The sequence below is a fragment of the Ambystoma mexicanum genome, chromosome 13 (genome assembly GCF_040938575.1).
Source record: "Ambystoma mexicanum isolate Mex_15411 chromosome 13, UKY_AmexF1_1, whole genome shotgun sequence".
Taxonomy (NCBI): Eukaryota; Metazoa; Chordata; class Amphibia; order Caudata; family Ambystomatidae; genus Ambystoma; species Ambystoma mexicanum.
Window position 1 is genome coordinate 636116147 of NC_090938.1, and position 18348 is coordinate 636134494.

At 43.6% G+C, this 18348-nt stretch overlaps 1 protein-coding gene across 3 annotated transcripts in view; it reads right to left on the reverse strand.

Annotated features, from left to right (window-relative positions):
• WIPF2 (WAS/WASL interacting protein family member 2) overlaps positions 1-18348 on the reverse strand; it is a 447965-nt gene that overhangs the window by 149022 nt on the left and 280595 nt on the right. For all 3 annotated transcript variants that reach the window (XM_069634575.1, XM_069634576.1, XM_069634577.1), the window contains exon 6: positions 8281-8490. In XM_069634575.1, coding sequence (XP_069490676.1) covers positions 8281-8490 — 210 coding nt within the window. The remainder of the gene's footprint in view (positions 1-8280; positions 8491-18348) is intronic.

Consider the following 18348-nt stretch of genomic DNA (forward strand, 5'->3'; position numbering starts at 1 on the left):
AAGCAAACCCAACAAAAAAGAAGAAAAAGTTCTCGAAGTCCCGGAAAAAAAGAAGAGCTGAGAAATCAAGAAAGGAGCCAATAACTACAACTCTTCCACATATAGAAACCCTAAGTAAACCCAATAAAGAAGAGGAAAAAGCTCAGAGCGGAGAGTGGACACGAAAACAATAGACCCGGAAATCGAAAAGGGCCTGAGAAACTCTACAAAATCAGAAAATGACACGAGTACTCTGCGGAAGCAACACAAGAGGCCCGACAGATCGTCTTCCCCCCAGAGAGCTACTAAAAAACACAAAACAATGCCAGTGCAAAGCAAAACATCAGAGGGCCTTTTAAACTCCACTATGTTCTAAAACGGCAAAGTACAACAAAGTACATATCAAAAAAAAGAGACCACAAGATGGATTATGAAACTAGAACAGATCGAGGGCAATGACGACGAAATTACGTTAAACCGTGGGTCAGTGCTCGCTTTGTTCAGTTACATTCTGTCATTACACCAAATAAGGTCTGAAGACTTAATAATTGTTGACCCGAGTCACAAACGGGGAAAGGCACTGGCCCACTTGTATATTGCTTCCAAGAACATCAAAAGTAAGCTGGAAAAAGACTCCAACAAACTGCTCAAAATGGGGTATGACCTAACAGAGTCAACGAGAGAGATTACTTCAAGGTTCGGTGCAGCTCCGCCTTTAAGTAAGCGCCCCCCGAGCCAGAAACGAGACAGAGGCCACAAACCATTCTCAAGACTGAAGAGGGGAAATCTAAGGACCACTTTAAGGAAACTATCCACTACAGTCGAGCTGAAAACAGCCAATTGAAGAAATCTCCAGAGCGAGTGTCGGAAGAGCGCTACCACAGGACACCGAGGAACAGAAAGTGCAGTGAAAGAGATCACTCAGCCTCAGAGAGACCCTCCGTTAAGCCTCACCACGATTCACCGAGGTTAAACACTCGTGGACGAGAAGTGAAATCAGCCAAGACTGTGGCTTTCTCTAGCAAATCTCTGGCAAGAAACTTGTGGGCTTGGCTCCCTAAAATGCTACAAAAACACAAAAGTTAGCAATCCTTGATCCCGGAGCAAGCCGACCAACTGCAACGCGACACAAAACCAGCTACAGGCGGACTAAAGATTTGCTCCTGGAACACAAGAGGCCACGGTCACCTCACGGCACCTAGTGATGTAAAACTAACAGAATTGGACGTCCTCTGTCTCCAGGAGACTTGGCTAACAGAGTCGCCATCCCATGAAGGGTACGAAATTTTTCTGGCCCCCGCCAAAAAAGGCCCGCTGGGGCATCCTTCATCAGGAATCTTGACAGCGATTCGACATAACTGTGGTCTGTCCCATGCAAAAGTGTTGAGAAGCAATCAATTTTTACTTATGATCAGTGCAAAGCTGGCCGAGTAATACAAATGAAGCAAAAAAAACGCAAAATCGACAATAGTCATAATGAACATTTACTGGAATCCATCCGCCGTTGAAGCCGGTAACTTTTTGAGATCGATTGAACAAGCCATTGACACGGCTACCGCCACGCATGCTGCTTCACACCTATTGCTGTGTGGTTACATCAACGCTTCTTGTGGCCAAGAAAAACAAAAAGAACACTCAGCTCAAAAAGCTTCATCTACAGTCTCAAGAGGGATGGCATGGACAAGACTGATGTCATCTAGAGAACTACATAACATGAGCGAGGTCCTACCTAAAGAAACCTTCCTCCCCACATGGGAAAACGGTTCAGCCAGCGCAACGATTGACAATATTTACGTATCCGACAGCCTGGCCAGATTAATCACGGAATTCTGGGTGACACGGACTAGCAAAAGCGATCATAACCTGTTGTAGGTCACCTGGCTGACAAATCTGAGTCTAACTTCAAAGTCAACCACGCTCTTGGAAGCAAACACGAGAGGAACAAAAATAAAACTGTCAACCAAAGCAATAATCGACCTTAAACAAAAGTACTGTGCACAAAACTCCGGCACTCTAGTAAACGAGATTGACTACCTGCCATTCCTAGAGATCTACAAAAAGAAGAGGGGACCTAAAAACAACGTAGAATCCAGGAAGCATGTGTACGACAAACATTTGGTCGAAAAAAGGAAAGTTCTAAGAAAAGTGAAGAGGACAGCCCTAGCCCGAGGCCCCATAAAAACAAACAAGACAGTTATAGAGGCCACCAGGGTTTACAAATCATGGCTCAAACACCACCGGGCAACATTATACCAGCAAGACGCTGAGGAAATCCAAACAGCGATACGAGGGAACAAAAGCCGTGAATTCTGGTCGCTCTTAAATTCAACTACACCACAGGAGACAATCAACAATGTAGGAGAATCTGTCTGGGTGAACTTCTTCAGAACCCTCTTCACCCCGCCAAAAACAACAAAGGCAACTAAGCAGAACACTGAACCAGCACAATGGATCACTCTGGACGATCGCAAAGACATAAGCCGCCAGATCAGGTCACTCAAAAACTCCAGAGCTCCCGGCCCTGACGGGATCACTAACGTGGACCTAAAGACAGACCCCGAAGAATGGACAGCGCTCCTATGTGAAACTTTCCACAGATGTGCCCAATCAAAATCGATCCCGCCATCATGGAAATCAGCGACGGTGGTCGCCATCTTTAAAAAAGGGAACAAGAGTGATCCGGCAAACTATCGCCCAATCGCCTTGCTAGACTGCATAGGCAAAGTGTTTGGGTCCCTCCTTTTAAATGAATTTAAAGCGTGGGCAAAAACGGTGCCCTGCGAGGACCACTTACAATCAGGGTTTAAGAAAAACTTTGGTACATCGGCAAACATCCGGATAATGAACACCATGAAACAGTGCTCGAGGGAAGTCCTAGGATCTTCATCGTCTTTGTGGACCTTAACCAGGCCTTTGACCGTATGGACAGGGCACTGCTATGGGACAAGCTTGAGGTATGGAACTGTCCTATCTTAGAGCCTATCAGAGCGCTGTACTCGGACACCAACATGAGGGTGTGCTTGGATCAACAAGGATCTGTATCCACTCTGATCCCCACGCAAAGGGGTGTTAAAACAAGGATGCCCTCTGGCACTGTTCTTGGCATTCCTTGGAGACATCAAATCATCTGAAGAAACCGTTTGTAGTTTTGCACCAAAAAATCGGGAAATCGCATGTGGGAAGGCTCCTGTACGCAGACGACGTGATACTCCTAGATTATACACCAATAGGACTGCAACATCAGCTGAGCAACCTTCAGATATACATGGAAAGAAACAACCTGGAGATAAAAGACAAGAAAACCAAACTTATGTCTTTGTCCAAAAACGCCAAAATCAATGCAAAAAAAACGAAACACTGAACAAGAACCAGATTGAAAATGTGGCGTAATTTAAATATCTGGGCGTTATCCTGGACAACTCCAAAAATGAGATAGGAATGCAAAATCTCCTAAAAGACAGCAAGAAAACTCATGGCACAAGGCAAAGCCATTGATAGATCATTTGGGCGATTTTCCTTGATCCTGGTGATCAATTTTTACAAAATGAAGCTGTCCCCAACCCTAGTTTACGGAGCAGGCGCTATGCCCAACATTCCTTCATCGCTTTGGCCTACCCTAGAGGCAACGTTCTGGCGGGCTATCCTGGGGCTTCCAAAATGCGTGCCTATAGCTTGTATAAGACAAGAACTTAGTTTACTTTCCCTCGAGCGATCAGTAAGATGCAACTCTATAATGCTCTACCGCAAATGCCAACTTGCGGAAAATCCTTCAGTATACCATCTGATCCTACAAGAAATAAATGACCAAAATTGCAAGATGTTAAACAGCTGGTCAAATCGGATCAATGAAATCCTCCAAGAAGTTTCATCTGACGTAGAGACTCTCAATAACAACCCAGTAAAAGTACTGAACAGAGTGAAGGAACTCGACTGGATTAAAACAGCTGAGAAAGCCGCCTCAAACAAGCTAACGAGACTCTTGCCGGTGACCAATTCGCAAATTGAACGAGCTTCAACCGTTCATCAAACAGTTCCCGTCCAAGCAAGCAAGGTCCCTGCTACTAAGAGCAAGATTGAACTTGTTACATACAAACGAGATCCTATTCATACGGGGGCGCGCAACAACTAACGCCTGCAGATTTTGTGGACAAACGGAAGTAACGGAAACTATCCGCCACTTGCTGCTGTCTTGTCCTGGAACTTTGAAGTTAAGATCACCTTATCTGAGACATATTTTCTCGGACTTCGTGCTGCAGGATGAAGCACTTTGCTGGGCAAGGCTAATAGCAGGTGACAAGACCCCATGGCTGTTGGCAGCCTACAACATCTTACGCAGTTTACAAGAAACCTTTCAGGCCTCAGATTTAGTGGCGTCTTGTACCTCACCAACTTCCTTACCACAATAAACAAACTGCTCCGCTGACAGCTCCATAGAGACTCAAGAAAGGAAGATCGACAAATACAGATCATCAGATAAACAGAAAATCACCCTTTGTAAAAAATCTTAAAGATTAAAATACAAGAAAAAAAAAAAACTCCAGGACCCAAAAACAGTAGACCCATTTCCATCATCACTCACTTTTCTCGAGATTCCTCAAAGCTATACAAACCGGCAGCCAAACATTGGCATTTACTACATCTGGACAAAGACCCTGCACCTTATATTACAACAAAACCCAAATTTACCTATATCAAGGCGCACACTTTGCGAAACCAATTCAGTCCTTCCTTTTTTGATTGTACAGAGACCAATAACCCTCCCATATGGTTGAAACAACCAGCTGGTTTTCATAAATGTGGTACGTGTAACCAATGCCAATACGCACATGATAATTGCCAAGGATTTACAGACAACAATGGAAGAAAATTCAAAATTAAAGATTTCATTAATTGCAAATCCAAATTTGTGGTGTATGCAATCATCTGCGTGTGTCATAAAATATATATAGGCAGCACCATTAGGCAATTAAGGATTTGTAAGGAAACAGGATACTAACCTACCTTTGGCGCTCCATTGGCAAACCAAACACCAAATGGATAATCAAGGAGATATTCGCTTCATTGGTCTGATTAGAGCAAAGTGCGGTAAACGAGGAGGCAATGTTCGCCTCAAACTTAGACAACTGGAATCTAAATGTATGTCGTTTTCGCTGTACTAGCACAGGACTTAAAACAGATCATGAAATGCATGTATTCTTATAATATTGTGCTCACTTTTCAATTCAAAATTGATATACTTGCATGTCTATTCTTGATATACTACAATGTATTTCTGTATTATGTATACATACCTATGTCTACATGTTTAATCCATGCATTTTATGCCCTACTGCAGACATTGTAATCAACTACAATCTTATTGTGCCAGTCATGCACTGCTTAAATTTGCAAGAGAATGTTTATATAATGACAGGTGTGTGCTAAACAACAATGATCAACTACCTGATTCAGCAATGAAGCTATTTTTCCTGTTGCCGCATAAACAAACTAAAAACCCAAGGTTTATGCTATGTTAATACTTAACCAGAATGTACTCTAGAGTAACCATCTATTTGATAGTTTGTCTCCCCTTATGCTACTTTTCATCTCAAATCCAGCATTATTACCCAATTTCATTGTAGACATGGGAGCATCCCATTGGACCCCCGCGCAATTATTTATATTGATATACTTTACCATTATAACTCATTACAAATAGCTACAAGTATAAATTGTCAGCGGTTTCCCTCTATTTCTATCTCATCTGGCCATCACTTACTACACATTATTGTTCCATTTTCTCACTGTTTATTTTTCATTGGTAATTTATCACACATCCCAAAGAACGAACTTTTACTTTTTTTGGACGTGTTCCGTGCGCGTGACATCACGCGCGCGAACCGCATCTGACATCAGAACGTTAGCCGCTCTTACATACTGTTCCTCTTAAGCTTCCTATTCGGACAGCACTCAGCCACATCTCAAACTGCATTGGGGATTAAGGCCCTGCCTTTGCCCATTGGATTATCCAAGATATACAGGTATGCCATTTTTCACTAACTTCATGCTAGTTTGCACCGCTATATCTTTTAAGCAGCTACTTGCTATTCCTACTTAACAGCTTCTATTGTACTATCTGTTATTGCAGACCCCTTTTGATGACATTCACTCCACTAGAACAGAATATTTATCAATGTTACTGAACCTACAGGGTAAGCGGATACCCATCGACCCATTTTTTAGTATGGTGCCTTTTTCATCAATCAGACATTACATTATGCTCCCCCCTCCCCCCCCCCATCTGCTTTCCACATACAGGTCGTTAACCCCATCTCCAACGAGATAATACGTTTTCCATACAACTCAGGACCACTGGTGTCTTTTACTCCTTCCTATTTGATAATTACAATACTACAGTTCGTACTCTCTCCCACTGTACCAATTTTTTTTTTTTTTTTTTTACACAAAGCTAACCTTGGGTGATTCATTGTTATATTACTCTCTTTGGGCTTATTGCTTGACTCGGGCAGCACACTATTATACCTCCCTGTAGCACGGGTGGCCCATGAGATTCTCCCAGTATGTAATGCTTCTCACTAGTATAACATCGGTAATTTTCTAACTTACTTTTATTTCTACCGCAATTTTTCCATCATACCCGACATTGTCATCACTTGCGGACATCATTCTACGTGCAACTGAAATTTGGTATGGCTACTTATTTGATGAATATTTTTTTTCTAAAATGTTACTCGATTGTGAACCAATGTTTACTTTTGTTTATTGTTCCTAGCATTGCATCCATACATGCCAATTTCTGGCGCTTACTTATTAACTGTCAAACAATGAATGATCTATTATTCTTTTGTTTTCATTTGATATGGTCATACCTTACAGCCTCGACAACGACCCAGGGGGTGGAAACACGTGTCGGCTCACTTTTTTTTACTAGTGAAATGAATTCCAAGACGTGTTATAGACAGACTCATTGTTGACTCATTTGGAATAACTTAGCTTATCAAAATACATGAGCTTTGCGCGTTGAATGTTCCTTCGTTCTGTTATATACTTCCAAATGTTTGGTACTCACTAGGGGGTACCATAAGAAGAGTTCCAACGCAGCATCTCTGATCATCTGTATAATATTGCAATTATACTTCTATGGCGGTAATAACTAGCGCACTATCTACTACAACGACCCCTAGGCTATATCTATAGTTATTTTGAAGATAGTCTTAGGTTGCTGGGCGATCAGCCACCAATCCTGAAAAAGGACCAGTATGATTGCGCTTGATGGATCAGTGGGAGGAAACGGACAAAATGCGATCTAAAACCATCTAGAGTGAAAATGTGGCAGTGTCTGTTGAATAGACAGTTAAGTTATGGATCCAAGGTCTTTTCAGTCAAAGTAAGAAAAGGAATGGGTGTAAGGGTGGGTAAGTTTAAAAGGCAGGTAACAGTATATGTGTGATAACTTTGTGGGCACTTACAGGGGTGAACTGGGAACTGTAAGTGCCCCCCCCCTGGAACTGTTTTTCAAACTGGTCACATAGTAGTAACCTGTGTTCATTGTGGGGGTTCTCCAACTGGAAAATATTGTGGGGGGGAGGGGGAAGGTTCTAAAAAAGGAATTTTTCAGCACATTCATATAAATGTAGTGAATACGAAGTAGTTCTATAGAAGGAAATATAGAACATTCTGGCAGCATTAGTCTTCACTTCAAACAGATGCGGGGGATTCAAAGAGATGGATGGGAGATAGTAAAAGGAGCAGAAAACCAGGGTAGCCAAACAAGAGGCCCCGATGCAGAGGCCCTGTAGGCCAGTCCACCACTGGGCACATACCATTTACCAGGTGCATTACTCAACGGCTTGGAATCTGAAGTATTCAATGATTACAAGCACAAATGGCAAAGACATACAGACATGTCACCCGCCACATTCAACAAGCAAAGTAAGAAGCCATAAATGTCTGGAATCGTTGGAATGCAAATAGCTCAATACCAAACAAACTAGCAATCTTTCTCCTGAGCTTCAACAGACCAAATACTGGTGCCGCGCAGGTGCAAAGCTTTTACAGTAACCCTCACACACCAGTATCACTTGTACAGATTAAACAGTTGCCAAGTCACAGACAGCAAAACATTGCATTAAGCAAGACAATTTTTTAGAATGCGTCACTACAAACAAAACAAGGATTGACACAAAGGGATCCTAACTAAAGAGAGGACCCAACATTGGTGTGAAGATAAGCAGGACCTTGTTATTCGTCATGTACAGAACACAGATACCCTTTCCTTATTTTTCTGCATGCTTCACTCACCCAAGAATGATCTGCTTGTTGAGATGGAGTCTCTGTGTCCGTTTCTCACTGGAGGAGGTGGAGGAGGTGGCGGGCCAGCAGGCGTTCTGGAGGGTGGAGGCGGGGGCTTCCCCCGGTTTGGGGTTTCATTGTTAATGTGCATTCTGTAAGTCGGTGGAGGGGGGGCTTCTCGACCTCCATTTCGTACCATAGGAGGTGGTGGTGGAGGTGCTACAAGAGATGGGAAAACAAACCTGAGGTTGTATAAAAGCAAAGGACGGTATTAAGAAGACTGACAATATAAAATGATTCAAAAATATGGTCCATTATAATGCGTGTCAAGGCCACTATCTCCAGAGCACATGATATATATGGCCAAATGTACAGCATTGGAACATGATATATACGATGAAGGAAAATGCAAAAGACCAACATTTACAGCTTTTAAGACTGTGGCAAAGAAAATGGAAACTGTATTATAGGAATGGCATCCCAGGAATGGGTTAGGGTGGAGGGGTAATTCTACCCATAAATGGAGATCAATTGGAAGAGTTATACCAATATAACCACTTAAACTTTGCAATTTATCAGTGCCAGGAATGTATACTTGGCCAACCATTTATATAAAATGTTAATCCTGGAAAGATCAAGTGACAATACATACAATACACTACTAAAGGCCACCTTTAATATGTCCAAGTTTTGGAAGTTTGCCTTCCCAATTTAGTAAGATCATCCCAATTTAGTTAAGAACAATCCTAAGACTAATCACTAAAATATGACAGTACAAATATCGTTGGACCTGCTGCATTTTTAAATACAAATATATGGCTGGTTACTGAAAATGCAAAGTCTGCTCCACACGCAAGTAGATTTCACGTTTTAACTGATTTAAAGCACAGTTTCTCAAGCACGAAGGACTTCAACCTATGCACCTAACAAATACTAACTGGTTCTTTCTTGTAACTGTTGCACATTTTCCTTAATGAACACAGAAGACTATCACCAGATAGTTATTAAGCCAATTGCATGCTAAATGTGGCACTATCGCAACTACTGCTCACATTAGTATTTCATAAGTCATGCAATTTATTAGTTGGCCCAGTGACGATCTGCTGTGAAAAAAAGTATAGCAAAGCTCTACAGTTGTGCCATTCGAGAAAAGTCCATCTTTAAACATCACTTCCTTCTTGCAGTTAGGATAGATGAGTGGAACTTCAACAAAACATATCCATCAAGGACTCTGCAGTCATTAAAAAAACCTTCAGGAAATCTAAAGATTACCCTTATACAAAAACGCTAGTGTAGGGCATTTGACTTATGAAAGGCATTCAGGCAGAAGCATACAATAATTTTGGAATGAATACCCTATAATTGCCCCGTTTGCAAAAGGCCTTCTGGAATTTGAAAACTAAAGAACAAACAAAGGGAAATGGGACCCTGCATTGGAAATCCAATGCCTCCTTCAACGCAGATATCAGGCTTCCAAAGATAAGAGCATTCTCATAAATGGTACTAGGTCCGTAAAATGCACCTCGCAGATTGAATTTTATCTAAGAGCGTAGATACCACTTAAGGTTCGCTTGTTGCATGGCTAGAGACACACAACTAGATTTCACTATTCACAATACATTAGCTTGACAAGGTAACGATTAATTGGTTTAGGTATGAAAAAAGAACATATGTTATATCTTTTTAAACTGGCATACAAAAACAAGTCTAGCTAAACCAAACAATGGGCACGCTACTGTAGCATTAATTGCTGGCTTGGCGGGGGATCATTGATGGTGCATGCAGATGGATGTGTGAGCCTTCAAGGTGTCCTATTGTTGGGTAAGTTTTTCTAAAGTCCAACTGGTGTGGAACTTCATATGACATTGCTTGGAATTAGAGAGCCAACTCTTAATATAGGCCTGTAATACACAAGTCAAAAAGTCGGTAGAGTGGCTGAGCAGCCAGGCTTACCCTAGATGGGAGTTATGCGAGCTGTAGAGCAGTACGAAGAAATCAGTTAATACACACACCCAAGTAAACACTTACTCAGTTATATTAAAATATATTTATATATACACAAGGCCAATCCAACTTCTGGTTCAACGAGGAACTAATCGTCCTTAGAAGGAAAAAACGCTCTCTCGAGCACGTCCATAATAAACATCCCTCCCCGGACGCAGCCAAAGCATTCAAAGACGCAAATACCCTCTACAAATCAGCTATCATCACCCACAAAGCAAACGCCTACAATGCTCGCATTAGCAATGCAGCATCAGACTCCAAAGAGCTCTTCTCCATCCTTAGAGAACTTGAAAATCCACTCCCAATCGACACACCCACAAACACAAGTAAAGAATGGTGTACCACCATACAAGACGCTCTTGCCTCCAAAATCACTATGCTGCAAAATGAAATCAATTCCAAAAAACTACTCCTAGCAACCAAAAACTCCCCCTCCCCTAATCCCTGCACCCTTTCCAGTGACAACTCCAACCCCCCCCTTCCAATTCACACCAGTCACCCACGACCTCGTACTCGACACAATCTCCAAACTAAAAGCATCCAACTGCAAAGGAGACACTGTCCCGGCCAAATTAGTCAAAGCCTGTGCACACACCCCGACCCCTCTCATCACTAAATTTGTCAATGCCTCATTCAACTCCAATACAGTTCCGACCTGCATTAAAGAAGCCTGGGTTACCCCGCTTCTAAAAAAAAAAACAAATCTAGACCCCACCATTCCAACTAATTATCGCCCCATAACCACGGTCCCATTTTTACTCAAAATCATCGACAAACTAGCCTACAACCAAATTCAAACCCATTTAGAATCCAATCAGCTCCTCGGCACCAGACAATCAGGTTTCAGGCCTAACCACAGCACTGAAACAGCTCTCTTGGACCTCAAAATCCAGATGGATGCCATCAGAGATTCAGGGAAACTTTGCATTCTTCTGCTGTTGGACCTCAGCCGCGTTCGACCTGGTGGACCACAACAAACTCTGCAACTCACTTACCCGCGAGTTTAACTTCTCCAGGGCAGCCACTGCTTGGGTGAAATCCTTTTTAACCGACCGCACCTCCAGAGTGTCCATAGGCAAAGAAGCAGCCAACCCCATCCCAGTCCCCATAGGAGTACCCCAAGGCTCTTGCCTTTCTCCCACGCTGTACAATGCATATACCAAGCTCCTGTTCTCAGCACTTGACGAAATGGGTGTCATATACACAAACTTTGCGGATGACACCCAGATCCTTATACCACTGACAGGCAACTATGACCAGGACACACTAACAATCAATAAAATCTACGTCATCATACAAAACTGGATGGCATTAAACAGCCTATGTCTTAACGATGAGAAGACAGAAGTCCTCATCGTAGGATCTCCAGCCAAAATAGCAACCCTTCAGCCAGAATATTCAATCATCAATATCGACGGTACCAATATTCCAGTGTTAAAGCAAGTAAAAACACTGGGCGTGTACATCGATGCCAGCCTGACCATGACTAAACAGATCAATGTACTTTCCTCCTCCACGGCCTACACCTCTAAATTAATTGCGCTCAGCAGACAATTTCTGACCCCAGCAAATTGCCTCACCCTAGCCAGAGCACTGGTCCTATCGAAATTGGATTACTGTAATGTATTACTACTGGGCACCTCTAACACCAACCTAGCCAAAATGCAACTTTTGCAAAATAAAGTCCTGAGGGCCGCTCTAGGCATAAAAAAATCAGACCACATATCCAAGATTAGGAAAAATGCCCACTGGCTCCCCATCAAAGCCCGAATTATCTTCAAAACATTATGCATCACCCACAAATGCCTTACCAAAAAAGGACCTATCTACCTCAATAACACTCTGCATCCCAAATCCGACATGAGACTACTTAGATCCAATGACAAACTCCTCCTGGACCCCCCCCCCCCGATTCAAAAAACACAAGAGCAGGGGGCAGCAGCTTCACCACTTTAGCCCCTAAACACTGGAACACCCTACCCATCCACATTAAAAAAGCATCTTCCTTCACGATCTTTAAGAAACAGTTAAAATCCTGGTTATTCAACCAATATTAGCACCCAAAGATAGGACCCCGTCCATCTTATACTGCTGTGAATACTTAGGCTATTGTATAATGTTGTGAATATTCTGTAATTTATATCATGTAATGGAACGAATGTAATGTTTTGAATTTTACTAATTGCTAAGCTGTCTTTTAACCACGCCGTGACACCTGAGGGTCTGGGCGTGTAACAAATAAAATAAATAAAAATAAATAAAAATAAGGCCCACCATCAAATTTAAAATGCAGCAACAATAACATTTAATTTGGAAAGGAATCCAATTATAGAAGGAATAATAATGCAGGTGATTAACTTTTCATATCCAGCACACAGAGTGACATCAGTTAAGGTCAGTAAAAGCAAATATAAGTATCACCTTTGCAGAATTGAGTATTGAGGGAAGTAAAGGTTAGACAGAACACAGCTAGCAACTGTTAATAACAAGTACACCCTCCCAGAGGGATATAGGCAGTCTTTTTCCTAGGAATATACGTGTTCACAATTAAAACCTATGGAGGACCCAGCATTACCAAAGCCAGTGGGATCAAGAAAATTGACCTTTGGCAAACCAGCCCAGCCGAAGCCAAATGGACAGTTCCAGTTCCGATGAAGATCTTCAGGAGGAAAGGTTAATCAGTCAGTGGTTCATGAAGAAAGCATGGGAGCTCAAACAGAGCCTTCCTGATAGTACACAGGCTGTAAGACCTGCACAGGGGCGTTTAGGTCAACTCTCACTTGAAGAAAACCGCACTCTCAGGCAAAGGGGTCGGCAGCAATGGATTCAGTTCACTTCAATGGCTCTGTGGTTTTTGTGCTTTTTTCTCAGTGGCAAGAAGAAACTAATATTGCTGCTTGGATTCTATTCAATTACTGGGTCCTGAACTCTGGTGGTGGGGCTTTTGATGAGGAAGTCCTGCCTCTGGAGGTCCACACAGAAGCCTGCAAAGTTTCAGCCAGATTTGATCTTCAGAAGACCATGCACTTGATAATGGTCCAGGTACCATGGGTATTGGTGTTCCGCAGCTTGGTAAAGTCGCAGGACGTCTGGGGATGGCCCAAAATGAAGATGGTCTTGAGGCAGGTTGGTCCCACCAGATTAAGGGAAGAAGTCGTCCTTGGTGGGTCTTCCCTGTCTATTTGAAAACGGGGTCAGCACAGCTACAGGGCTTCACCAGTGCTTCTATGATCCTATAAGGTGGTGCTGGTGTCTCTGCTCTTCTGCTTGGCATTCATTGTGCCAGTGGTCAACTGACTGTGGTCCCAGAATCCTCACCTTATATGCTGGAACCCATTCATTCACACCCCGAGCCGCCCAGTTAGAACTGATTTCAGCCAGGCATTCCTACAGACCAAGTACAGTGAAGTTTCGGCCTCCTCCCTCACTTCCCTCCTTTCTAGACACACTGGAGCCTGGGCGGGCTTCAGGGCAGAAGCCCACCAAAAGCAAAACTCACAAATGACTTAAATATACTCTAAGTGATAGAAGAAAAGCCCAGAAGGAACTAGAACACAAAATGGCGAAAAAAAGACAGGGGCCATTTTGAGAAAATGGTCACCCATGGGTGCTGTACTGCAGCTGAGAAATCAGCCTGCTAGTAACCTGCACAAAAGCTAGTAAAAAGTAACCACAGCGTTAGTCAGTATAACAAAAGGTTACATGAGGAGCGGGATAAGGAGTTACAATGCAACAACCCCCCCCCACTCCCCAAGACCCCACATAGGGTGGTGTGAGCTGGACCCACATAAGAAAATTTAGGATAAAAGTTCTTACTATTCTTGGGAACTGTAGTTCTCACTAGAAAATGTATTTAAAGAAAGAGGTCCAAGGTACCCCCCCCCCCAGTGGCACTACACAGAGGGTGCTCGGAACCACCAACAAAAAGCACATTCCTGTATTAAACAGCGGGAGCTTACAAGACTCCCTAAAACAGTAAGAATAAAAATCCCAGTCAAAGAAAAAGAATGAGCGAGGGGTAAAAAGTTCCACTCCCTCAGGAAATTAAAATAAAGTCCAGAGTCTAGCAAAAGTGCTGGGGGTCTCAGGTTAAAGGGAAGTAGCACAGAAACTAACAATTCTGATTGTTTGGTTGAGAGCCGGAGCGAGCCATCAGAGCGGTGTCGGAGCACTTTGTAGTAAACCCCGGGAGCCAGGGTGCAAGGTCGGAGCACAGGCTTTCAGTCTGTGCTCAAAAACAGAGCCAGAGAGCTAAGCACCAAGAGCAGTTTCATCAACCTTCACCGGCCTGCCTGCAGTGAGCAGTGATCAGCCACCTCCCTCACCCTACAGCCACATAGCAAGCCACACAGAGGCTGAGCGGAAAAGTTAGAAGCCTAATCTTGTGGAAGCCTGTGGTAAGTGGCAGTTGTTTAAGCTGCCCGTGGACCACTAGGTAATTTGTGCTTATACCTTAAATAAAACTATTTGTTTTAAAAAGAATTAAGAAGTGTCCGGTTGTGCTTCAGTGTGTCCCGGTGTTGTTCCAATGTTACATGTTACACTGATGTAGTGACTGGGGAAGAGACATTTATCCACCAACTGCGTTGCACTGATCTGCTGCTGTGTGGCACAGATAAGTAGTAAATGCCGGAATCGACATTGTGTGTGGAACTGCATTTCTAACGCTACCTTGCTCTGCACTTTGCTCTCTCATTGGCCACATTGTCCACTGCATCTGAGCTTGCTTCTGACACTGTCACAACTGGAGGTGAAAGGCACAGCTGTGAGCCGCCCTGCTCCAAAATATGCCTAAGCGCCGCGCCCCAAGCACTATCAAAACATGCGATTGTCGACACACAAGTTTCCCTAGAAAGCCACTATCATTAGTATTGCCAGTTCATTCATATACGAATGAGCAAGACCCCAGAGGACCTTGTGGTTGGCTCGCATGCACCATTACAACTTTCTCTGAGGAACGTTATGGATGGCCTACCCACTACTGTGGCTGATGTGACACGTCCTATCTGCACTTTAAAAAACTGTTCTCTGCCATCCGTGGGATGGAAAAAGGCCATGGGGTGCAATACATCAGTCCCAAAGACCACAGACTCTTATTCCGCTATTGACCACATATCCTCTTGCTCTAAAAACATGGCTGTGGCAACTGGTGGGGGATCCAAAGTCCTCAATACTGATGAAGCCTTTTGCACAAGTTTCACTAATGAACTTTTGGCCTCTGTACCTTATCTAAAACGATTGAAACGGTTTTGACAGCACTTATTACTCCTAATGATGTTCAGGATAACGTTTCCTTTGTCTCCATTGCTACTGCGAGCTCGCCAGTACATGGCGTTCCTCCTATTGGCCCACTTTCATTAAGCCCTCTCTCTTTAAGCCCAGTGGTCAACACTGTTAATCCTATTGTGGAGGTTGAGACACTTTACGAGAGGCTCCTACTGCCAGGAGTGGCATCCCTCAACTCTGCAGCTACCACAAAAACCACGTGATGCACAAACAAGAGAGGATAGATGAGCTCTGCGCTATCATCCCCTTGTGTGGGTCTCTAAGCCTACCCAGTGCTTTAGGACCCCCAGGCCAGGGGACAGCCTGTTAACAGAAGAGACCCCATTGGAAGCCCTACGATACCGTGCTGACTACACCGAGCATAGCAGAGGAGAGTAAGAAGGGCACTGCTGCTATGTTTATTGTCCTTGAAACCCTATTAGAGCAACTAACATTGTAATGTGATGTAATGACTGATAGCTTATTAGTGGCTTTGGTCCAATCGGATCAAATTATGGTTTCCTTTCAACAATTAGCCAAGGTAACTGGTGCCATTGCCAATATGCATGAAACCATGTAAGATTAAGTGAATTGGAATCTTTGCTAAAATAAAACAAACATGTCATCATCGCATTACCGAATACAATATCGGAATCACAAAATACTGTTAAACATACGTTGGACCTAAATGCCACATTCTGCTACCAACGTACAAAGAACGTGCAAAAACAGGCACTAATGTATGAAGATTTTACAACAAAAAAAAAAAAGGTTACTTATAGCTCCCTTTGCTCCTCCTGCCCTAATCAAGCAGGGTGCCTCGAATTCAAGGGGAACCTATTTGGAGAGGCGGGCAAGAGGGTTCAGTGGCCCGTCCATGCCTGACTAACTGTACTACGACAATTGCAACAACTATCGAAAGTTCACCTGCTAACCTCAGTGTTGACACTGCCCAAATAAAATATAAACGAAACATGAACCAGGGTCGCTGGGAAAAAATGAAAAAAGCAAGGGGCGGGGGATCAGCTCGGGAGAATGGCAATGTCTTCAGGCGGTAATATTGCCTGCCAATATAAGAAAACAAAAGCCTCTACCAACACTGAAGAGATGATGTACAATTCAAAAGATCTATTCCCGGCTCAACAATCCGACGTTGCAGTATTAACTGGTCGGTGCATTAATACAGCAACTACCCAAACGGAGCAGAGTCAGGAAGTGGCACTGGTGGTCACCACAGGTTCTCTTCCACAACTTATCAAAACTAAGGCCGTCCAAATGAAGGGCATTTTTGGTTCCCCCGAAATGAACTGCCATAAATCGATCTCGGGTGCTTGAGCTCTTCCACTCTGTGCTTCCACTCCGATTTATCTCCAGTAACGGCATTCTCATTGTGGACATCTGTGAAGCAGACTGGTGCGATAAGAGGGCAACGTCAATTTTTTTTTTGCAGAATCTAAATTGACATACATCCTGGACCATTGATCTGCCCTACAAAAAGTTGGGCTATGACTGTTCCTTAATTGATATAGCCATGGCTGTAGACGGGAGGTTGGGGTCTAAGTTTGATAGTACCAGGGATGGCTTGGGTGTTGATAACCCACGCCATTCACTGATGCAAGCTAACAACTCTGCACACTTGGCAATTCACCAGACCCATAAGCAAGTCTCAGGTTGACTCCCTTTGGGCACGGTTGGCCATATTGGTGGACCAGCACGGGAGGGCACGGCCCTAGCTGTGATCGCAATAGTCATGCTTCACTTTTTAGTTGGAACACATGAGGAAACTCACATTTTTTGAGAGGGCGGCTCATTGGACTTTGACAATTTCACCATTGTAGCCTTACAGGAAATTTGGCTGAAATAGGGATTGATGGCAGGAACACTTTCTCTTGTAGAGCAAGTCTGAAGGGTGGCCCGAAAGGCGGGCTGGTATTGTGCGTCAAGAAACCTTTGATTACAGAAGCCGTTACACTTGAATACGAGAATATTCTCGTAGGCAGAGTTTCTTTCCCTCGGACTGCAGTTTCCTCCTCACCTAAGAAAGTTCTATATGTTGCCAATTCATACGACCCCCCCCCCCTTATAAGATGTCTCATGCTTTCACATTAAGGGCAATGAAAAGGTTTCTTTGTCACATGGGCCACATCTGCCAGGACTTTAATGCAAGAATAGCTAAAGCTTTTAGGTCACCCACAGGTGAATTGGTGGGTACTTCCTACCTGGTGCAGTACGGCAGACTTGATCAGTGCCGTCGACTGGGCCTTAGCTGGGCTAATCTGTTGCATTCCTATAATATGGTTAATGGCTCTTACCCATCCGACACATGTATGGGAAATGTAACGAGCAATATAATTGACTAGGTCGACTAGGTCTTTGTACCCAAAATGATATCTGGCTACAGATGTTCAAGTACTTCACTGGGACGAAAATGACAATTTTCCATTAGTGATATGATATGGTATTTGTAATGCGCCTATACACAAGTGTTTCAAGGCGCGACGAGGCAGGAGGGGGGGAACAAGGGGAGACAGACAGACAACGATGCTACTAGGCCAGGTGTCATTCAGATTGCGCAAGTGCAAGGGTAGGGGGTCTGGGAAAAGTGCAGGGGAAGGGGAGAGGGGAAGTGCAGTACATGGTTAGTAGAATACAAGATAAATAATAGGGCCAACTGGTGGCAAGTGCAATGAAAGTGCGGTACATGGGCAATAGAACACGAGATAAATAGTAGGGGCAGCTGGTGGCAAGGTAAGTGCCGGGAGAAGGGGCTGTAGGATAGAGAGACAGTCCCGTAATGCAGGTAGGCAG